General features: G+C 38.0%; 5 protein-coding genes and 1 pseudogene across 9 annotated transcripts in view; 2 read left to right on the top strand and 4 right to left on the bottom strand.

Annotated features, from left to right (window-relative positions):
- LOC148742263 (uncharacterized) overlaps window positions 1-1493 on the bottom strand; it is a 6829-nt pseudogene extending 5336 nt beyond the window's left edge. Inside the window, exons 1-2 of the transcript XR_015996013.1 lie at window positions 1474-1493; window positions 1085-1099 (exon numbers count right to left, since the gene is read on the bottom strand). The product of XR_015996013.1 is annotated as an uncharacterized LOC148742263 (transcript). The remainder of the gene's footprint in view (window positions 1-1084; window positions 1100-1473) is intronic.
- An 81-nt stretch (window positions 1494-1574) lies between these two features.
- Window positions 1575-10261, top strand: LOC111347614 (uncharacterized). The gene is made up of 2 exons (XM_022954847.2): window positions 1575-2189; window positions 7899-10261. Exons 1-2 carry the CDS (start codon window positions 1643-1645, stop codon window positions 9431-9433), a joined length of 2082 nt encoding a protein of 693 aa, XP_022810582.1. The 5' UTR covers window positions 1575-1642; the 3' UTR covers window positions 9434-10261.
- On the bottom strand, window positions 3630-6652 carry LOC148742262 (uncharacterized). The gene is made up of 2 exons (XM_088753722.1): window positions 4828-6652; window positions 3630-4544 (listed from the first exon to the last, which is right to left on the bottom strand). The coding sequence occupies exons 1-2, from the start codon at window positions 6490-6492 to the stop codon at window positions 4380-4382; spliced, it is 1830 nt and encodes a 609-aa protein (XP_088609848.1). The 5' UTR covers window positions 6493-6652; the 3' UTR covers window positions 3630-4379.
- LOC111332528 (ras-related protein Rab-24) lies at window positions 10199-19988 on the bottom strand. Of its 3 annotated transcripts, none has more exons than XM_088753784.1 (9): window positions 19705-19988; window positions 19496-19565; window positions 18369-18437; window positions 15924-16002; window positions 14513-14580; window positions 13865-13964; window positions 13709-13759; window positions 12950-13003; window positions 10199-11370 (listed from the first exon to the last, which is right to left on the bottom strand). In XM_088753784.1, the coding sequence occupies exons 1-9, from the start codon at window positions 19719-19721 to the stop codon at window positions 11291-11293; spliced, it is 588 nt and encodes a 195-aa protein (XP_088609910.1). In that variant the 5' UTR covers window positions 19722-19988; the 3' UTR covers window positions 10199-11290. The 3 variants fall into 3 exon arrangements, with proteins under 3 accessions (XP_088609910.1, XP_088609917.1, XP_022793621.1); XM_088753791.1 differs by lacking the exon at window positions 19496-19565 and adding an exon at window positions 11967-12005 and having other exon boundaries at window positions 19705-19987; XM_022937886.2 differs by lacking the exon at window positions 19496-19565 and having other exon boundaries at window positions 19705-19986.
- Window positions 19989-20003: 15 nt separating this feature from the next.
- On the top strand, window positions 20004-21323 carry LOC111332527 (protein N-lysine methyltransferase METTL21A). Its single transcript, XM_022937884.2, has one exon. The coding sequence runs from the start codon at window positions 20105-20107 to the stop codon at window positions 20849-20851; it is 747 nt and encodes a 248-aa protein (XP_022793619.2). The 5' UTR covers window positions 20004-20104; the 3' UTR covers window positions 20852-21323.
- A 432-nt stretch (window positions 21324-21755) lies between these two features.
- The window catches only part of LOC111332526 (E3 ubiquitin-protein ligase TM129), a 9064-nt gene continuing 8319 nt past the window's right edge, over window positions 21756-22500 (bottom strand). For both annotated transcript variants that reach the window (XM_022937883.2, XM_088753744.1), the window contains exon 4: window positions 21756-22500. This exon is cut by the window's right edge and continues 501 nt beyond it. The gene's annotated coding sequence lies outside the window, so the exon portion shown is untranslated.

Raw genomic sequence — 22500 nt, 5'->3', positions numbered from 1 at the left:
AGCCCCAAACAGTTTCTTTCGAAACTATCAGCCTTTGTTCATTCAGGGGGAGCAGGGTTGGCGTAGTGGTGAGAGCGCTCGCCTTCCACCAATGTGTCCCGGGTTCAATTCCCGGACCCGGCGTCATAAGTGGATTGAGTTTGTTGGTTCTCTACTCTGCTCCGAGAGGTTTTTCTCTGGGTACTCCGGTTTTCCCCTCTCCTCAAAAACCATCATCATTCGAATTTATTTAATTTAGAGTTTATTTAGATTTACACACGACCCCACAAGCTGTTCAGCTTTAAAACATTATCGTGTCTAAATAAAGGTGTCATTATTATTATTATTATTATTGTGTCCTATGGCAGCTAAAAATCCAGGTTGCGCAACTGCGACATTATTAGAAAATTTCAGATCACGGTAAGAATATTAAGAGACAAACCAAGAATCATGACGCCAGTGGTTGCAAATCAAACTACATGACGTTTTGGCACGCTTTGGTCAAACCTTGTCGATGTCGGGGCTACAAACCTTTGATGTAGATTTTGAATCGACAAAGAGCCTAATGGAAAGAACAAGAATCATTTACCTTGGGTTGATGATTCAGCCTTCCTCGTGAAAGACACAATTTGCTCCTATTTGCCGATCTTGCAAGAGCGCTTTTAGACTGCTTTTACAGTCCTCGAGTAATGCCAAATACTATTGTCCATCTTCCCAAACATATGTCACGAGACCACCTCGTGACCTGTCTCGTGTGTACTGCGTCTAACCGGGTTTGCTGCCAAAAGCACTCTTAGAAAGATTCCCGAAAATCAAATCGTATGGCCCGAAACATTAGCTTAGAGATCGCAAATTAGTTTAATACCACACAGATGAATAGTGCTTTTCGCTCGCTCTGATTAGCTTGTTCGGAAGTGATTAGCAAGTGCTATTCACCCAGCCTGTTTTTGTCCTAACCCCCAAGTCTCTCTCAAATCCTCAAGTAGAGTCAAACCTCGATTATCCGGACTCATTGGAACTAGGCATAGAAGTCTTTAACGAGCTGTTCATTATGTGCAACTGAGAGATAATGTGCAACCCCTCTATTAACTCTGATGCGACTAACCTACAGCAATTTACGCTTCAATCCTTCGCTGGTCTCCAAGTTGTAGGCAAACTTCATAATCGTGTCCTTGTTCTTGCGGATATCAGATATATATAACATGATGATCGTGAATAAACATTCGCGCCACTGTGGCTTGTTTATCTTGCCTACCACGCTGAACCACCCAATAGAGCGTGAACTCTCACTTAGTAATTTAGCTACTCATTCGAATGTTATTCATTAGTTACCACGCGTACGAGCGCTCCTTTTCATTATTGAAAGCGAAACAAACTCACTTTGGAGTTTAGAAAAGTGTATGGCTACGGATCTTGATCATGACTGATAAATATTCGTGACAAAATTGGGACCAAATAAAAAGTCCGGATAATCGAGACTGTACAACCTATTACGTGACTAGCATCTCAATCATTTGCGCGACTCGCTGCAACTCATGTTTTCATTGGTCAATGAAGAAAAAAAAATTTAGTTTCCTATTTTTAGAATCCAATAGGAAGCCTATACCGGCGAGTTTAGAGGGGACGTCAAACGTCGTATCAAATGAAAAGTGGGATTTAGTTTATGAAAATGGCGAACGAATCGTTCACCAGTCGTTTGATTATCAACATTAATGATCTTTTGAGAGTGCATAGAGTCGAGAAGCAAAGAGTTGAATTTAAAGCATCATGGAATACAGGCGGTACATCATTTCAAATCCTTCATTCTATCACTGCATTTGGAAATGATTTCCTTAATGATAACGGTGGTTACATCATTATCGGTATTGAAGATGAACCTTCAGAAGATGGTCAAGTTCAAGTCTGTGGCGTCCCCAGTCAGGATCTTGACAATATACAGAGACAAATAAATGGACTTTGTAAAGGAAACATCAAGCCTCCATATTATCCCATACTTTCTCCTGAAATTTACAACGAAAAGCACGTACTTGTGATCTGGGCTACGGCAAGCGAGAACGGCCCCCATGAATGTAGAAAGAGCGACAGGGGAGAGTTCCAGTTCTACATACGGAGAGGACCGCAAACTCTTATGGCTTCGCCGGGAGAAAGAACGCAGTTACTGTTGCAACATAATAAGACACCCTTTGATGACAGGATGGCTGGACATATAGGTAAGAAATCAACGCTTTTCTATTCGATTCGAGTTATGATGAGTGTAGACCGTATGTAGCGCCCTTTATGCGGAGGTGAGATCATATAAACCTGGAATCCACGACTTTTGTTTCACTGTGGAAGGAGACACGAATTCATCACTGACGATTTTGTCGTTCCGTCGTCACAATTTGCGCCAAGTATGGAATTTGTGGCACACTCAACATTGCGGACACTACTGGTGTGCCATTTTAGCATGCATCGCGTGATCATATTTTGACGCGAAAACGACCGCTGACCAGCATATGGGCGTCTAAATTCTCGATTGACCAAAAAAATTCTTGATTTCCTTGATCAACAGAAAACTGACTGAAACGATAGTCCATTTTACAGTTGTGTGCTTGGTTGCCAAGCCTTTTTGCTTAACTATGGCACGCCGTTTGTAGCAAAATTCAATGAGTCAAATATTTATTCAATCCAATCATTTTGGCGTGATACAATTTCATTCAATTTTCTAAACATATTCAAACAATCCGAAAAAGGATTCAATTCAAACCCATGTTTTTCATTATAATTTAATAAGAGTGAATGTTTATTCAGTCCAATCACGGAAATATCTATTCAATCCAATCACGGAAATATACCTAGTTATTCAATCCACTCAAGAACATATTCAATGCAATCCCCGAGAAATTCATTCAATCTTCCTGGGGCAAGCACGGCCAAACCTGGCTTGTAGGGGACTTGGAATAGAAACCATAACTTGAAAATGGCAGATGTTGGTGCTTTTGATTTAGAAACTGATCTTCCCAAGTTTTTAGAGTCTGTTCTTCAAAACGCAGAAATTGTTTTACAAAACTTTAATAATGAAACTCAAGTAGACGCAGAAATGCATTTTGAAGTAGTAGATCAAACTGTTTTTTTGATTTGAGCATTGCAAGGGATAAGTGACGTCCAACCATCCGACATAAGATATGACAGCATGCTCACTGTTAGGTTCTGAGAATACAGTAAAGACTCAAGTTACTGCTAAAATTTGATCATTTTGATGTTCTGTTTCATGCATACAGTACATTTCAGTCTGCCCAGGGAAGGTAAATCAAATATATTGTATACCATATTTACCCAAGTTCAAAAAATGGCATGTTAAAATACTGGAACACACCCCATTTTTGGTTTCTTAGGAGAATTTATTTGAAATGTGTTAAAGGACTTCAACAAACAGGCCTGTAGGCTGGATGTGATATAAAGGAAGCACAATGGGAGATGGGTTTGAAGCAGATCAAGGTTCAAAAAGTGTATGGACTAAAATAATCTCCAAGGCTGTGTCTGAGCATTTCATCAATGGAATATGCAGATCTTATTTTATGATAGTGTGTATGACATACAGGTAAATACAGTAAACTTCACTTAGAATTCAAGACCCTATTTTCAAAATGAAGGTTTTTACTGCAATAAACATGAAATGACAATAATTTTACATCCAAAAGTCTGACTGAAGTTGCAAAATCAAACAGTTTAAAACCAGGATTTACTTTGAACACAACCGTATCTACTTGTTGACTAGGTTGCACTAAAATGCTGAACAATATAGGGTATTATTGCTCTTGAGGTGAAGAGTGCTGGCTAATCAATTATGAGCAGCCTTCAGTCATGGACAGATGCCAAACATAAACTTGTGCAAATCATAATACCCTGTTCCCCTCCTCCTAAACAATGTTCATTGTATTTCCTGATTGACATGCATTGTAGAGGGGGAAGGGGAAGGTCTATATGAGGTCATTGAGCAAGTCCACTGCAAATAATGTTAATTTACCAAATTTTAAAAAATGTCAATTTTTTTTTTACCAAAATCAATATTTACTTGTGTGGTTCATATATGCAAAGAAAGACTACTGAGATACAAAGTTCAAAAGAAACAAGAGACCATTTTACCATTGTCTACTCAGTGACCTGGCCTTTGAATGGCAGCGAGGCTGGAGGTGAGCTAGTTTTAATACAGACCTCACTGCTTTTGTTGTGTAAATTAAGTTGTTTTAATGCTTACTAGGTGCATTTCAAAGGCTAGGTCACCAAGCAGACAACTGTTAGATAGTCTGTTCTCATCAAAGTGTACCAAATGTGATAACCAACACATCAACCCAATGATGGCTATTCATAATCTAAACATTGTTTGTTGGTAATTTTGTTGCTCCTGCTCTAAAAACTAGTTACATTTTTCCAAAATGGTTGTTGGAAAATGCAAGATCAAACATTTCAAACATTTCTCGTTCACTTGGCATTTTTGCAATCAGTGGCCCTCTTGGCAGCACCAGTGTGTTTGTGCAGGTATGGGCACTTGGAAGGTAGCAAACAGATTCTTCAGTTTCTGTGGACTGGATATAAAGACCGTTATGATGTAGTGAGATAAAGAAAATTTCATAAATGTACCTTAGTTGTCTAGTAAATAATATTTCCCAACTTCTCATCTCTGAAGTTTTCAAGTAAATGATAAAACTTAAACTTTTTTCTTTAACGAGTACATAGTACTGTCAAGAACCAAAACAGGAGACAACAAGCTGTAAACAATATCAATATTTTTGAGGAGTTTCCATAACAGTAAATTCAGTAGTCATGTCATACGACCTTTAAATCATATGTACATTTAAACTGCCCTACCTTGTGGAATGTTTCTCTATAGGCAAACTCGATAGATGGATGCAAGGGGAAACCTAGTACTGGCTCCTCTGCTGCCCCTGTTACAAAAACTAGAATTGAACTTAAGCTCAATGGATGCCTTCTCCCACTGGCTACTTGACGCACATACTTGACAAAGCAGGCATAGACTTCCTTTTCCTTTGAGCAGGCTGTAGACCCATCTGGAGAAAATACAGGCTTTAACATTTTTAATTGCATTGCAAAGGTCAAACTAGCATTGCTGGGCCTCAGTAGATAAAGCAATATTGGCTTGCCTCTGAAGACTCTGACAAGTCCAAAGACATCAAGTCCCTGCTGTAAATTTATTATGCACTTGTCTTCTTCTTGTTTGTTAACTAGTCTATCAATTACATCTAGTGGAAGAATGCATGGCAGTTGACCATTCTGAAGAAGGGCTACGCCCATCATTACTCCTACAAAAAAGTATTCATCTGAGAGAAACTCCCGCAAGGCATTAGTAAAGTATTTTTCTTTCATGGCATGGTTCATAAGGCGAATCCATTCCTTTCTGGCTCCTCCCAGATCCCTAGCTTCTTCCCCCATGAAGTGTTCCTCAAAAGTCTTACAAAAGTCATTAATGGATTCAAATTCTGCAAATGTTGTTGTTAATATGTTGGAGCAATCAACTGTAATATAATTAGTTTCACCCTTTGGTAAATTGCCACTGTCAACAACTTCTAAGGCTCTGCCCTTAATTACTTGTTGCTGCAGACACTTAAGAATTTCAACAGGGTCAGATAGTGAGTGTTTCTCTATTTCAGGCAATAATTCATCAGGTTCCTTGTCAGGGAAATCACCTGCATAGAGAGGGTCGCTGAGTGCCAAAGTGTTAAGTTCTCTGGATCCTTCTTGGTTGGGCTGTTTATCCCCATCTCCACCTCTAAAGGCATTGACAACAGGCTGTACAGGACTATTACTGACAGTATGATGGCTATTTTCCTCTACTTTTTCCAAAGAAGAAACTTCCAAACAACTGTCATTATCCTCTTCATACAAGAATTCAAAGCCTGGCTTAATTCTTATGTACAACACACCTTGACCTGCCATTTTTTTAACAACTGCAAAACTGTACTCAGTTCCTGGGCCTAGCTCCAGAATGGAAATTTTCCTTTGTCTAACATTTACAAATTGAAAATCATTTGATCCAATCATTGGAAACTTTCTTTTAAGGGACTCTTTGATCGATTCCCTTATTGCCTCTTCGTAGTCGCTTTCATTTAATAACAACATTCCATTTGCTATTACTGAGTCCCACTTCATGTTCTCTTGCTCCTCCTCTGTACATTTTAATACGGCAAACTCCAGAACTTTCTTCTCCCCCTTACCCTTGGTTTGCTGCTGTTTCCCGGGTGCGGACCTAGCTCGTGCTTGCATTTGGCGGTTGGGGTATATGGCAAAAGACCTTACTCTTTCTGAACAATTCATTCTTCTGAAAACTCCATTGCTTGAGCTTGCATTGAGCATGCTTCTAGCAGACCGAACAACATCAGACACGTTAACATTGTTTGCATTCGGCCTTCTCTCTGGTGGCGGGGCGGCTTGTAAATTATCATTCCGCAGGATTCGCGATGCCTCCTCAAGCATGCTGAGCGGCACGCTGCACGTTACTGTGCTGATGAGACTCATCCATGTCGCCGTGACACGCTAAAAGTACGGAAATATAACGTAAAATGATAAAAAAATATTTAAAAAACTGATCATTTAATTAAAAAACAGCGCTTACTACTCTTTTTTAGCTAATAAAAGCGCGATAACGTGATGATTTATCGCCAAATGCCAGACAAAACACTCGACACATACCATCCTCGGAGACCCAGGGGCTCTTCTGCCCTTAACTTGAAATCGATTCACTACCCCTGGGTCTCCGAGGATGGACACATACCTGCATGAGAACCTCACCTAGCGGACAAAATGGCGGAAAGCATTGGCTTCTCTGCTTTGGCCGCGCTCGCCCCAGGAAGATTGAATGAATTTCTCGAGGATTGCATTGAATATGTTTTTGAGCGGATTGAATAACTAGGTTTATTAAAAACTGGATCATTGGATAATGCAATTCAAGACTTTTTATTGGCTTAGCCATTATGGTATATGAGCCAATATACCATAATCTATAAATATGGTAAGCGCAGCGTCAGTTTAAAATTAAAAGGGAGCTAAAAAATCCGGTTTCTTCACACAAAATAATAATTTCTCGAGGGCGTTTTTAATAAAACAATTATTCCACTCGCGCTTGTTGGATATGAGATGATTATAGCCAACTCGGCGCTACGCGCCCCGTTGGCTATCTATCATCTCATATCCAACGCGCGCTCGTGGAATAATTGTTAAATATTTCCGTGATTGGATCGAGTAGATATTTCCGTGATTGGACTGAATAAATATACACTCTTATTATATTATACTGAAAAACATGGGTTTGAATTGAATCCTTTTTCGGATTGTTTGAATATGTTTAGAAGATTGAATTAAATTGTATCACGCCAAAATGATTAGATTGAATAAATATTTGACTTGATTGAATTTTGCTACAAACGGCGTGCCATACTTAACCTTTCAACGTAGCTCCGGTTACTTAATTTCACTTCCCTTTCACCTAATTTGAGTTTCTTACTGGTTGTTGAAGAATTTGTCTACTACGATTTAGGGACTTAGCATTAATGATGTGGGGGGGGGGGGGGGGGTTCCTGTACACGTTGGTCTTACTAACAGCTAGTCACGGTGATTTGTTGGTTTGTCGGTTCGCAAGAGTACATTGGCGGTCGCTTACTCTCACAATAAGACTGGGTGTAAGGTCAGTGGTTTGTATATATAGTGAAAGAGTAAGGCCATCATGTTGCTATCTTTTACCAGGAACGCGTAGATCTGTTACTTATACAAGAAAACACAACCTGTCAAGTATTCGAACATCGCAGTTGATCAAACTCACTAGTGTTCATAGTTCCATCAGCGATCAGAAAGTCACGCTTAGTAGAAGCCAAATCTAAATATAGTTAAATATAATAGAAATTCAGTTGATCCTTCATGTTTTTCAGACGGCGGGAAAGACCTATCTGAGAACGACATTGATAGAGATCTCGTGCAAAAATTCCTTAAAGACATCGGGAGCAAAATTCAAGACCAAGATCTTGCTCGTCCAGGACAGCTTTACAAAAACATGAAATTGGTGAAGGTGATGGGACAACGAGAAGCAGAAGGCAAAGTAATTGACATATTAGTTCCTCGAAATGTATCTCTGTTGTTCTTTAGTAAAACCCCCGACGAGTACTTCAGAGGAGCACAAACAGATATCACGATATACAATGCCGACGGCGAAGTCAAAGAAGACTTGAAGAAAAAGGGTCCAATCGATCATCAGATCAATGAAGTATTGGATTTCATTTTGAAGGAAACCAAAGATGAAGAATCGCTAGATTCTGTTCAGTATCCCAAGAGAGCCCTTCGAGAGGCAGTTGTCAATGCCTTTTATCACAGAGGATATGAACCAGAACATTGCGATCCTGTGAAGGTGCGTATTTACACCGCTCACATCGATATAATAAGTTATCCTGGTCCGCATCAAAGCCTTAAACTTTCTCACTTCTCCGAGGACGGTGATTTACCCCCGGTAAAGACAAGGAACAGACGAATTGGCGAATTCCTTGTGAAAAGAAAACTGGCTGAGGAAAAAGGGACAGGTGTAAAAACTATTTTCCGCTCAATGAAACGAAACGGGAATTCCACACCTGTCTTCCAGTTTGACGAAACGTACTTTCGCGTGCGACTGCCAATGCATCCCAATTTCATGGTTCGTGAAATTCTTCAATTAACAAGCACCCTTAGCGGAAAGGGTGAGAAGAGAAAAGCTGTGGAATCACTTCTGGAGTTTCTTGAAAAAAATCCAGGCATTCGTTGCGAAAGCCTGTTCCAGAAATTGATCGAGCTGCACGACAATGACAGGAAACATCCTAATGTCGAGAAGTACAAAGAATTTGTTACTGATCGCGTGGAACGAAGGGTTGCTTTGGCATCAGAGCTTGACGAATGGTCTAGAAACCCACTGGACATAAAGAAGGGTGTCCAAATCGTGGAGAGCCTTGTAAAAGAAGGTGCAACCTCCGAGGATCTGAGGAAGGCGACCAATATCGCTGTTGAAAAATTAACAAAGGAGCTAAGTGATCCGTCAGCTCTAGAGGCCAACCAGGAGGCGCATCAGCTTATCCATGCAATGGGCAGTGTGGTCAAAAAGGATGCATATCTGTCCTACCATTTTGCAAAATGCAAATTCAAATTATTTTCATTAAACACAAGGGCAGTTAAGGGTGTCAGGGAACGAAGTGGATTTTCTTCCTATCTCACTGAAGCCGCAGAGTGTGTCAACGATGCAGTGCAACTGACTAGTGAGGAAAACAACTCCCACTTGGCAAATGAATATCGCTTACTGGGATATATCCACTCACGACTCCACGGTCTAAAAAAGTCGACAATTGCTGATATTTTAGGGTACTACGATAAGGCCAGATCGTACCTTCCAGATATACACATAAATGTAACGTTTATACCGGGAGGATTCAGGAACCGTTATAATTAATCTACCCGAGGAGGACTCCCCGGTTCATCGATGAGGGAGAGAACACTGGAAAGTGTATATCATACCTTTGTTACTACAATGTTACTAACAAACTGAGAAATCTGGACCCAAAGGCTAAGGAGGCTATTTCGGTTAAATGCTTTTTGAGCTGTCTTCACTTATGGCGTAACTGTAGCTTCATACCAAAAATACTACCATGTTACTTTTCTTTTTTAAGGAAATCTCCAGGTAGTGCTGTTGGTAGCAAGGTTGATTCGTAGTGGTATACATGACAATTGAAAACTAAGGTTATAAAATAAAAAAAGCTGACGTTACGAGCGTTAGCCCTTTCAGCCCGATAGCCCTTCGTGAGCCCGTTAGCCCTTCGTTAGCCCTTCGTCAGCCTTCGAAGCCCGAGCGTTAGCCCTTCGTCAGAGCGAAGGGCTCCGACGAAGGGCTAACGCTCGAAACGTCAGCTTTTTTATTCGTTACGGTGGCCAATTTACAATTTCAACTTAGTTGATAGAACCAAATTACCCTGTTACCCCCACCGACGCAGCACCACAGTTTCTTTAGAAACTCTCAGCTTATAAAATAATACACTGAGGCCCACTGTCTAGGAAAATGTAACAACAGTATGTTAAAATTCATTTAAGTAGTAAACTGTTCCTTCAAGCGTTGACGATGTACAATGCAACGAACACTTTGATGTCAGTTTATCTTAACTTAAAACTGCATTTACTTACTTATTAGGAGCATTTGAATTGCTGAAACTACAATCCAATATAACATTGTCAAAGAGTTTAATAATAACTTTACACAGAAGGCGTAAAAAAAGTTTTTTCTTCAGTTCTTTTCTAACAAGCTTAGTTTTTATGAGGTGTTTAAATGTCTGAAAAGTATACGCCGTAATAAATAGAACCTTTTAAGGGTTTTCCACCAAGAAAATCGACATACCCTAAGAAAAGAATCTGACAGAATATTGATATAATAGTCAAACTCCACAGATGGTGGCAAAGCCTCATTAATTTCTTCTTATTGATGGTCATATCTGAATTATGGATTAGAAACCATTGCTAAGTTCCGCAGTGATATACAATAACCCTCCTCTGATATGGCCAGTTTTGTGCAAGGTCATGGGTTAGGCCGCTAGAGGATACAGTAGCCAGCTACTAAAACTCTCCGGAACAATAGGCTTCTCTGGGTTGCCCTTACACATCAAATGAATAAATATACCGTATGGCTCGTCTCACTTTGGCCCTAAGTACCACAACGCTGATACAAATGACTATTTTTTGGAAAAAAAGAAAAAAAACCCAACACCCCACAGAAAATCATTTCAGCCCTGGGCATGGATTCTGGAAAATAACTTATTCATATCCTTACATCAACTAAATCAGCTTGAGGTCCTTCAGGGGAGCTGCGAAATCTTACTATGGCATGTCTAAGGCTGTGCAAAAAAGACTCGGACACACTTTAACCCTTTACACCCTCACATCAGTATGCATATTCTCCATACTGTTCTCTATACATTTCCTAACGTGTTGACAAGGAGAATTTGTTTTACAATCAGGAACTTCTTCAGTTAGAGATCATTTCCTTTATTCTTATGACCTTAATGTTTGATTTACAGGTGGTATTGTAAGGAAAAATTGGATGGTTATTTTCAAGCCACTGTTAAGGGTCAAGGGGTTAACAACAATAATATTTAGCACCTCCTATCTACACATCTCCTGAGACAGATGGTCTCTGATAAAAAGAAGCTCTTACAAAAGGTTTTCAGCTGTACTCATCTACTGTATTTAAGTAATATTAGAGATGATCTGATTACTAATTAAAAAGTATCTAATAAATCTGTTTATACATTCACTTGCTGCATCATAACTTCACACCACAGCAGGCCATCCTTCCTTGTCGCAAAGGTTCTGTCAACTCTAGAGTTTGAGCTTCACCCTCTTCTGTTAGAGCAGAGCAAAAGATACAGTTATAAGGGAAAATAGCCACCACAGAGTGAATTCAAAAAAGTTGATGAAGAGATGCCTCCAAAGAGTCAGGCTGCAGTCTAAGAGGCTCTGGCAAAGTGCTATCAGCAACACAACCCATCCTGGGATTGGTCTAATCTCATCATGTGATCGCATATGCTCCCGCTAATACTGGGGAATATTCAAGGATTTACCACAAGTGATATTCCCCAGTTTTCAAACTCTACATCCACTTGGATAAAAGTCTTCATTTATAATTTAACTCAAGATGAAAGGATGTTAAGCCATTTTACAGAAGGGTCATGTTTTTTTATACAATGTCATACATGAAAACACGGAAAAGCAAGCATCCCATATAACAAATAGTAAGCTTTTTGTTGACATCATTTTTTCCAATGCATTGCAAAAATATCTGAAGGATTACACAATAGCTTCCATTTAGCATGAAAATATGGTTCCCTCTCAGAAAACTGTTCTCATCTTGAAACATATAAAGTCTGGGGACAAATATCCATACACATTTTGGCCCCAAATGAAGGTTATTGTTTATATAACATTTTCTATAATCTTACTTGGTGTATGTATGTAGGCAAAGAGCTAAGGTAACTGTACTGTAAGGAGAAAGCAACCTAGATTTTAGAGACTTCTGGCCAGATTTGTGCTCCCATGATTGTAAACAAACACATTAAAAAATGTGTTTTTTCCATAATCAAAGGGGGCAATTATATAGTGTATTAGGGATCCTTTTTCAATCATCTTGTAGTTTTGTCCCTCACTCCGTTACTGCACTTATGACAGCCAGCTATGCAGGCAAGAAAAAGTCATGCTTTTACTTAAAAAGTGAATATCTATAGTTATTTTTCCCTTACTAAAAATTAATTGAATTTTGAGGGTGTCAATTAAGGCAATGAGGGCTCATTAACATACTAAATAAAGACAGAATTCCAAATGCCTAATCTTCAATTCATCATGGGGACTAGGAACTTTTCTTCATCCCATGCTCATGAGAAGATGAAAAAACATTTTTTTTCTTCATACAGCACTATTATTACCACCAATTTGCAGTTAACTCCATGTCATTTAGCTATCTAGGGGCTCTAACCATATCAGGATGATTACTGGTATGTAGCAGCTACACATTAATTTCATTTGATATTTATTACATCAGGGCCCGCAGAGCAGATTTTCAAGTGGGGGGCTAATGCGAACGCGTTAGTGTGAGCCAACTAGGGGGGGGGGGGGTCCGGGAAATGCTCCCCCAGGAAAATTTGAAATTAAAGTCTTCTGAAATGGCTAGAAATGGATCTAAAACTGCCAAAAGTGAAGTTAATTTTTAATTCTTATAAGACAACGAGTAAAAAAACTGGCCTTCACATTTGACCAAATTTAAATGAATAGACTAACTTCTGATTAAAAAAATAGTGATTTAAACAGCCAAAAAAGTGGGAAGGGGGGGGGCTAAAGCCCCCCTCAGCCCCACCCCCTGCACGGTCCCTGTACATGTCTGCGAACATTGTTTGGCACAAGAAATTTGTTGTACATCAAGAGTACTTACCAACTGCTGATTCTTCTCTTGAATAGTCCTGGGCAAGTTCAAAGAACAGCTCCTCTGCAAAGAGAAGACCAAAACAAGCATTCACTTTGTCACAACGCCAAGTTTTTTGGAAACAGAAAAAAAGTTGTGCTTACATCTTAGAAGAATAATTTTGTCTGTATACTTTTATCATCAACCCTTTACATAATCATATGTTATTTTCCTTGGTGAGAGGACCATATCATTTTAGGGGAGAAAACTGTGTCTGAGGCCTTCAGCTTTCTCCCATACAAACCAACTTAGAGTGGTAAATAACTTACTTATTTTCATCTGCTAGTTTGCTGTTTCTGCTTTACAGCAGACCAAGGTCAATTATATAAATGCTTCACCAGAAGTTTAAAAGGGTCAGTGGCCAGAGAAGAAAATCGAATGACAAATATCTAAGGAAGGAGGGACCTTGAGGAGTTTGAATTTCAGGAGAAATCCTAGGTATTTCTGAAAAAACAGTAGAGAAATTAAATAACTAACCCAGCCTTTAACTGACCTATGAGTGACCAAGAAATACTTTCTCAATACATTATCACTATAATTTCAAGCAGTCATTGTGGTGAGAATAAAGTTAAATTTAAATTAGGGAATTATTAGTTGACACAAAATCAAATACTCCATACTGACATCATCAGAATTGTATGGCAGAATTGCAAGGAGAATTGTTTGTGAGATCTGGATGTGAAAGGCAAGGTGAACTCTACCAACTGAGCAACTTCATTAGATACATACCAACATTGTGGCCAGTTTTGCTTGAGGTTTCAAATACTTTAGCATTTATTTCTAGAAGAAAAGTAAAGAACTATTTAACCTTGATATTGATATAAAGGGCAGAAATAGACTGAGCTACAATATGTGCAACAATGTTCCGGTAAAATGACTACATACCCTCAGCATAATCTGTTGCAGAATGGTAATCAACTTGCCGTAGTTTTTTGTCATTTTGAACCATGTCATACTTGGTGCCACACAAATATATTCTGCAACCCTGCAAATAAGACCTCATTTCAAGAACTTAAGGCTTTCTACAAGTAGAAAGTATTGAGTCATATAATGTAAAAATTTACATATCTCTGAGTGAAGTGCCTTACCCAAGAACACAAAAGTTTCTCTCTATCCTATCCCAATTCCCCAAAGGGATTGTACTTACCACTGTCAGCATGCTAACCATAAGGTCACCTCATGACTATCAGAATAAACACCACAGCATACACCATCCAGTTATGGATGCACCCAGGAGGTTGCTTAGCATGAAAGAAACCTGAGAATCACTCGAGGCAATGGTCAAGAGTGACTCTAGCTTCTTGAGAAACTCTAGAAAGTAGAGAGTGAGTTCAGGCCAAACATGTTGGGAAAACTTTTAGATTTCTTGTCCCTCTCACATTTGGTACATGCATACAATATACTTGATGTCATGCTCTAACAATTTCATATGCTGTCCCCTTTATATCAAATCAGGACAGCACTGATGCAAAAGCAATCACCAAATGTATGCTAAACATGTATTTAATTAAAAACATGATTAACAATACTTACATCTTCATAGGTTTTTAGCTCATTTACCCAGTACTTGGCTCGTTCAAAACTAGACTTGTCTGTGAGATCTGCAAAGAAAGAAGAATTCAAAGCCCTGTGGTTAACTCAAGTATTTAAACATATGTAGCCTTTCAATTAACACCAAACATTGAATAAAAGAAACTGCCCTCAGTTTTTTACACCCTTGCATCAGTATCTATATTTTTAATACTCTTCTCAACTCATTTTCTTTGGTACTGACAAGGAGAATTTGGTAAACAATCAAAGCTTTTTAAGTTGATGATAATTTCAGGGCTCAAAATTAATGGTAACCCGTTAACCAATGGTTAGTAATTTTCAACACTTGGTTACTAAAATGTGTCCAACTAACCCGACATGGTTAGTAAAACTTTCTTGCATATTTAAAATAATTATGTCATGGAAATAACCTTTATACAAATAAATAATGTTTTAGGGACGGTATGTGTTATTTACTTGCATTAGCTTGTTTTCTGTCTCAAACAATTTGTTGTTGCTGTCTTTGAGATCGAATCGAGCTTTACAGCCATTTTGAGCGCTGAGGCCCTGGATGCAAATTTGTGTTGAATGTGGAAATCTGGACACAACTATGTCGGATCTGCCGTATTCACTTTGAAATTAGGGACCTTAGGCAGTCAGGACAGCAATGCTAAGGAAGACGTTGATTAAAATTTAAAATGAATTTCAACTTTTAATAAAAATTTTGAAAATGGCTGCTTGTGTTTACCATCTCATACAGCGCCCCAACTCAGCCTCGACATAATGTATAAAAGTAGCATTGAGTTCCAAATGGGAATTTAAATAATTTGCCATCATGGTTTCGGTTCACAGACGACGCAAATTTTGGTGATTTTCACGTTGTTGTTTTGCAAGGGACGGCTAAGAAATGTAATAAGTTTTAAAATGCACGTGCTGAGCTATTGTTCTGCCAATTAGATCTTTTGTTTTTCCATGGCCTCGTTGCCATTGCCGTTGTGGTTTGCTTAAGGTCCCTAGTATTGTTCCTGAGGTTCTAGCAGTTCAGCATTGAATTATGCAGAGTTCTTTAATCATGGTAAACAAGAAGGAAATAAAATAGGTGCACAATTGTCAACTTTTTTTAAGGTTACCATGCGATTTCGGCTACCCTTTAATTGTCCTAGTCGTTATTAACAAAATGTTCAACATTTGAGATATTGTAACTTGTGATCTTGGATACCAAACTTTATAATTTGGTTAGTAAAAAAGATGTCTACTAACCCAAAGGGTTAGTGATCCAAAAATTAAATTCGAGCCCTGCATTTCCTTTATTTTCATGATCTCAGTGAACAATTCAACATCATCATTGTAGGGAGAAATTAGATGGTGATCTCCCTCAGGGTTCAATGGGTTTAAGGTTCTTATGGGTCCTTACCATAACATAACACAGCAGCTTTAGCTCCGCGATAGTAAATCCTACTCATAGCCTCGTACCGCTCAGAACCAGCAGTATCCTGAAAACAGCAAATTAATTTATTAGAACATATAAATCTGAAATTTGATCAATAAAATTGTAAATTTATCAAACCTACTTAAACGCCTTGATATGAACTTCCAAAGTCTTGTTGGGCTGATTAAAATTTCTGTCCAGTGACTTATTTTTTTCACTGACTGCATTTTAAGATGCCATACTTTCAAAACAATGTTTTGGTCATTATAAGTTTTGATCTTTCTATCTAAACAGTCACATTCAAAGGTTACTCTACAGTCACTCTGATCTATTAACCATTTAACTCTTAAGATCTGATTGTTAATTCTTCAGTTGAGCTGCTACACATTTTCTTGTACATTAGTTACAAGAATTTGGCATTAGATCAAGGTAACAACTTCTAGCTGATAAGTTTGAACATTCTCATTGCCTGTTTGCTGGATAATGTTTGGGTAATAAAATTAATGGGAGAAGTTACATGTTAATCACTTCTGGGAGTTCAAGGATTTAGGGGAAAAAATTTACTTCATATATATATAACAACTTTATTTAAATAATAACATGTAACATATTATTATTAAAAAAGGGTTATAGAAGGGAGGAACTTAATCCTCATTGTAAACTATACCCCAGATATAAAAATTTAATACTATGCAATATACATATACATACTGAAACATTTTACATACAGGCATATATCTATATAAATATAAAATCTAAATAAAGAAGACATATCTAAGATAACTATTTTGTTTAAGATTATAACTAAATAATGTATAATACATAGAATAATTTAATTTTTAGTCATAGACCTAGTTAAAAAATGTTGATTTAAGAGCTTTCTTAAAAGCATCAATTGAGTCAAGTTCAACTACCGACGATGGTAAACTGTTCCATGTGTCGATATGTCTGTGCCAAAAAGAGTACTTAAAGATGTCTGTACGGCTAAATGGTTTATATAGTTTAAACTGATGACTTTTTCTTGATTGCCTGTTACTGAAAGATATGTAATTATTAGTGTTTACAGAAGAGTGTCCTTTAATGAACTTAAAAAGCTGAACCAAACTAAGAAACTCTCTGCGCTGAGCTAGTGTCGCTAGTTTCAAGGATTTCAGTCGGTCTTCATACGGAGTGTCTTTATCAATGATCCATCTTGTAACGTTCCTTTGCACGCATTCAAGTTTTTCAATGAGATATGCTTGGTGAGGATTCCACGCTTGACAAGCGTACTCGAGTATTGGACGGATCATGGATCTATAACCAGTAAATAGAGCCCTAGAGTGAGATCCAAATGTCCGCTTGAGTAAGCCCAATAATCTGTTCGATCTTGCAACAACAGACAGTACGTGGGGTTTCCAAGATAAATCACTGGAAAGAACTACCCCAAGATGTTTGTGTGTAGATACTTGGGTAAGTAGCTTGCTATTAATAGAATAGTTGCACGGAGAGGGAGTTCTAGCCCTGGTGAACTTCATGGACTCGCATTTGTCAGCATTTGTTCCTAAAAGCCACGAACCACACCAATCAGTGACTTTATCTAGACTCTCCTGGGCAGTGATGGACGTTTGAGATGGAGTACAGTAATTATAGATTAACATATCATCAGCAAACATTTCTGCAGGACTTGATAAAGATTCAGGGATGTCATTGACGTATAGGATAAATAACAGGGGGGCAAGAATGCTCCCCTGTGGAACACCAGATGTGACAGGCGCCCAATCAGATTGGCAGCCCTCGATTACAACACGTTGAGATCGACCTTGGAGAAAATTGGATAGCCAGGAAAGTAGAGAGCCGGTAATGCCAAAGCGTTCTAGTTTGAGTAGAAGACGGTCATGAGGAACTGAGTCGAAGGCCTTTTCGAAGTCCAGAAATATTACATCGGTAGAGAGGCGTTTATCTAGTGCTTTGGCCCATTCATGGAAAAGGTGTATCAACTGAGAGGTACAGGAGTATCCAGGACGAAAGCCATATTGATGACTACTAAGTAGATTATTTGATTCAATAAACCCAAAAATGCGATTGTATATCAGTCTTTCTAGGGTCTTTACAATCTAGTTCACAATACTTAAGGCTGACACATTCTATTAAAAGAACATTTATTAGAGTTCCACAGATGTCAGCTCATATGGGTTTGACTGTTGATAATTTTTCATAACATAACAAGCTGAATTATTCAATACACTTTGAATTATGATCTTTTTGGAACATGTATTTTTAATATTCAAACAAATAGAATCCACGTTGCCATGTACATGTTCAATAAACAATCACAGATGCACCTCCCATGCCACTCTTGTTTTTACTACATTTTGACATCCTCTGGGATCTATCAGACAAGTGGACAGCTGCATGAAAAAATGGAATCTACTTGTTAAATAAATGACTCACCCATATTCCTAAAGTAACACATTTGTTGGCCACAGTGACTTTCTTGGCACCAAAAGCTGCTCCTATAGTCTGATGTAAAAGAAAAAATTATGGTAGTTATGATTGAGGTGTTTCTTAAAAGTTGCTATGATGATAAACTTATCACAATCTGAATAAAATGAATGAATAAATAATAAATAAACAAATAGATATTAAAAATTTGTGCTCTGATTCTTCTAAAGAGGCAAGGGCCCACTTCAATCAAACAAGTTCATTTAGCATTCAATTTAACTACTTTATAACATGCAAATGAAAAGTAAATTCCTTAGAAACAGAATCTACATTTTTTCAGGTTTCCTTTCTAAAGTGGCTGAAATTGCAGCTCACCTGCAAGGATTATCCCTTTACTTGATTACATGATACACAAATGTCAAATCAATAATATTGTCCTAAGATTTATGTCACCAAAAATTGTAGAGTCAAGCTGTCAATATCAATTCACCATGACAACATTTTGACTGTAAAACTGCTAAGTCTTAATCAGCACATGCAGCATTTAATAAGTTAAGAAATATTTTGTATCATGAACAAAAAATTGCTGATGTGGAACTTTCTGCTTTCAAAAATGTTCACAGGTGAGACATCTATAAATCTGTGATCTGATTTAATTTAGCATCAAAACCAACCCTAAAATATGCATCATTATGCAAAGCAATCAGTTACTGTCAAGAAAAAAAATGAACTAGAAAGAAGAGAGAACTTGAGATCAACAAATAGAACGAATGATGTCAGATTGCAGCTGCAATATTTTAAAATAATTTTCTCTCTTATTTATAGTTAGGGCATGTGTAATCTTAAGAATGTCACATATCAAAGTTCATATACATAACAAAGAGCATGCAAATGCCAACAGCTACATTTCTTCCACATCTTTCCTCCCTCCATAAATTTCCACAGTAAGACATTCCTGACTAACTCTCACTAAAATTCCCAGCAAACTACAGACAGGAAACCATACATATCTGTCTCCATCTTTGTTATCATTTTGCTTCTGGAAAGCGATACCCAGCTACCTTTGTCAAAATGGATGGGTAAAAATTTTCGCTCTTTAAATTATCCCTTCAGTTAGGCTAGAAGCGAATCTTTACCTTTGCACAACACAAGTGTTGTATTATTCTTTTGATAATTGGCTTCAGTCCACTTTGAATAATAGTCTGTCTAATTTGTAGACAATAGAGAAAATGACCAATGATGATTTCGTAGGTCGGTCATGTTAAGGTACAACTACTTCACTTGACTAGAATCACGAGATAGGGATGGACTTATTTACACTCTTTAAATCTTAGGAGAATCTTACATTCTGGTATGGGACATTATCGTTGAATCTGTGGTGTAAATATCTTTCAACTAAGCTGGTTTTTCCACTGTATTCTTTTCCCAGAAGCACAACTTTCGCATCTACTTTGGACCCCATTTGACCTCGGGTATCTCAGCAACGCATGGCATATATACTTCCCGGTGGGTTTCTCTGATGTGTTGTTACAAGACAGAGAATAGCGACGCTCGGACAACGTCCTATTGCCACCTCCCTAGTTGTAATTTCTGTCACATCATCCGTGAAATAAATCCGTATCCAAGAAATTGAATGCGAAGAGACTGGAAAAGACAACGACAACGCAGACGCCTGATCAAATTTGTTCCTCATCGCACAAAAACTTGGCACTGTATCCATTCATCTTCGTTCATCCGGACGTATTATGCGAATATTTTACGACGTTCTTACATTACCGTGGTCAATTTCTTGCCTGATACAGCTATTAATTTGTTTTTCCATTATTTCAAGTCCCTGTTTTCCATCTAATATTACACAAATGGCCTTAGTTCCGTACGACCCCTCATCAATCGTCTTATCTTCTTTCCAAGCCAAAGAAAGGAGCTTCGAATTTGCGGGAAGAACTTTGACTGTCTTCCAAAATTGGGATAAAATTGGCGTTGCAGCGGTCGTTTGGGATGCAGCAATTGTCCTTGGGCGATATTTAGAGAAGAAAGCCCCAGAACTTCAAGGAAAGAAAGTAATCGAGCTCGGAGCTGGGACGGGTGTTGCAGGAATTGTAGCAAGTTTCCTAGGGGGCAAAGTGACCATAACAGATCGTAAAATGGCTTTAAATATTACGAGAATGAACGTCGAGGGGAATTTAGGTGACAACCAGAGGACTGTTGAGATAAAAGAACTAGAATGGGGACAAAATGTGACATCGTTTTTACCACCTTTCGAATATATTTTAGGTGCAGACATAGTTTACATCGAAGAGACTTTTCCTGCTCTTTTGAAAACTCTGCTAGACCTTTGTGACGGAAATTCTGTGGTCTTACTGTCATGTAAAATACGTTATGACAGAGATGTGCGGTTTTTCGAACTTCTGTCGAAACACTTTCATTATAAAATTGTTCTATATGATGAGGAATTGGACATAAAGGTTTATAAAGCCAGAAAGATCAGCTGAATAACGTTGTAACTTCAAAAATCTCAACAAGAATCTTTAGTGGTACTGGATTCAGTTTGGGACGAGCATCTGTTCAAACTTAAGCCAAAGTCAGAACTATATACCCCACTCCATATTTTGCAGAATGGTGTACATTTGAAAGGTGAAACATTGGAATGAAAATTTCATCAGCTTTTGCATAAATAAATAATAGTAAATGTCATTTCACTGACTTATTTAACCTGATTTTAGATAGGTATGTTTTTGTCTGACTTGACCCTTTGACTCTTAAGATCTGATGGTTAATTCTCCTCTTTGATTACTACACATTTCCTTGTAACTAAGTTACAAGAATTTGTTTTTAGATCAAGACATTTTGCCCAATAAGTTTGAGTATATTCTCATTACCTGTTTGTGGATATTTTACTGATATATTGAAGGGAGAAGGTACATGTTAATCACTTCAAGGAGTTAAAGGTTAGCTCAAATGTCTCTCACTATGGTTTTGATTTGTGTTGCTCTAATTTGACCCATTCAGTGTCAAATACTATAGCACCATTTTGATTTTTGTCACTTTATAATCTGCTGACAATTCTGAGAAAAAAAAAAAGAAACAATTATGGGTACATTGATAAACAAAAAACAAATATTAACCTCATTTCCTGAATTCACCCTAATTTTCATAGTATTAAACACTAAAGATATAAATTAACAGTAGCACCCCATGTCACAAAGACAGGCCCTGATTTCTAGGCTTGGAAAAGGAACTTGCAGTAAAAGAAACCAGTGTAAGGGTATAAATGGCACATCATCTGAAAATTAAATACAAGCTGCAGCCTAGGAAGTGAAGCAAACACATTCAGTCTGTTAAATTCCTTGAGAATTTAAAAGAATATGTCAAGACAGAGTTTGCAGATAGTCAAGATAACCATTAAGTTTCTCTTTAATGAGAGTTTTCCTCTTGGGATCTCAGCATCAACTGTATTCATCAATATAACCCTTAACACTCTTACATCAGAGTGAATGGTATCCTACCCTGGCTCCAGAGGTTTCTCTTTTTCTCTCCTCTTTCCCCCTGTTTACAATCCTTTCAGCCAATCTTGCTGCTTCGCAGCCCGAAAGGATTGTAAACAGGGAGAAAAAGAGAAACCTCTGGAGCCAGGGTAATGGTATCCAAACTGTTCTCTCTACAATTTCTAAGAAGCTGACAGGGAGAATTTGTGTAATAGTCAAGAGCTTTTAGTTGGTGATCATTTCCTTTATTCATGTGACTTTAATGTACAATCCAGTGGTGATATTGTAAGGAGAAAGTGATGCTAGTCACCCTTAATGGAAAAGTAAGGATTTTCACAAGGGAGGTGGAGTGGTCAGTGTTATAATTCTCTCTTCACATTTTATAAAGTAGCTGTTCCTGTGTATCAACAGAATTGCTTTCATGGAGTAAGAAAGACTGACAAATGGAGTATCTAACACCAGAGAATATTCATGCCAAGTGGATTTGGGATTCATGTATTTATGTAAAACTAAATCATAACATCTGTTTGTTGTCGAGTTGGAAAAGAAATATCTGACAAAGGGAAGGACAGGAAGGGATCACAGGGACCCCAGGAATACCCTTCTCAGCTACACCTATGAGTTTTTCATTTGTTTACTATTTATAATAGCTTTCA

The sequence above is a fragment of the Stylophora pistillata genome, chromosome 1 (genome assembly GCF_964205215.1).
Source record: "Stylophora pistillata chromosome 1, jaStyPist1.2, whole genome shotgun sequence".
Taxonomy (NCBI): Eukaryota; Metazoa; Cnidaria; class Anthozoa; order Scleractinia; family Pocilloporidae; genus Stylophora; species Stylophora pistillata.
The sequence above is the reverse complement of the archived record's forward strand: the minus strand, read 5'-3'. Positions and strand labels throughout refer to the sequence as shown.

Bases quoted from the DNA above. Each gene is read 5' to 3' on its own strand.
- LOC111347614 (XM_022954847.2), top strand. From the start codon at position 1,643: ATGAAAATGGCGAACGAATCGTTCACCAGTCGTTTGATTATCAACATT. The intron at 2,190-7,898 runs GTAAGAAATCAA...CATGTTTTTCAG, and splicing joins CAGGATGGCTGGACATATAG to ACGGCGGGAAAGACCTATCT.
- LOC148742262 (XM_088753722.1), bottom strand. From the start codon at position 6,492: ATGAGTCTCATCAGCACAGTAACGTGCAGCGTGCCGCTCAGCATGCTT. The intron at 4,545-4,827 runs GTAGGGCAGTTT...CTTTATATCCAG, and splicing joins ATAGAGAAACATTCCACAAG to TCCACAGAAACTGAAGAATC.
- LOC111332528 (XM_022937886.2), bottom strand. From the start codon at position 19,821: ATGGGGTCCAAAGTAGATGCGAAAGTTGTGCTTCTGGGAAAAGAATAC. The intron at 13,965-14,512 runs GTAAGTATTGTT...TCTTATTTGCAG, and splicing joins AGCTAAAAACCTATGAAGAT to GGTTGCAGAATATATTTGTG. The intron at 13,004-13,708 runs GTATGTATCTAA...TTCTCTTTGCAG, and splicing joins CAAAACTGGCCACAATGTTG to AGGAGCTGTTCTTTGAACTT.
- LOC111332527 (XM_022937884.2), top strand. From the start codon at position 20,105: ATGCGAATATTTTACGACGTTCTTACATTACCGTGGTCAATTTCTTGC.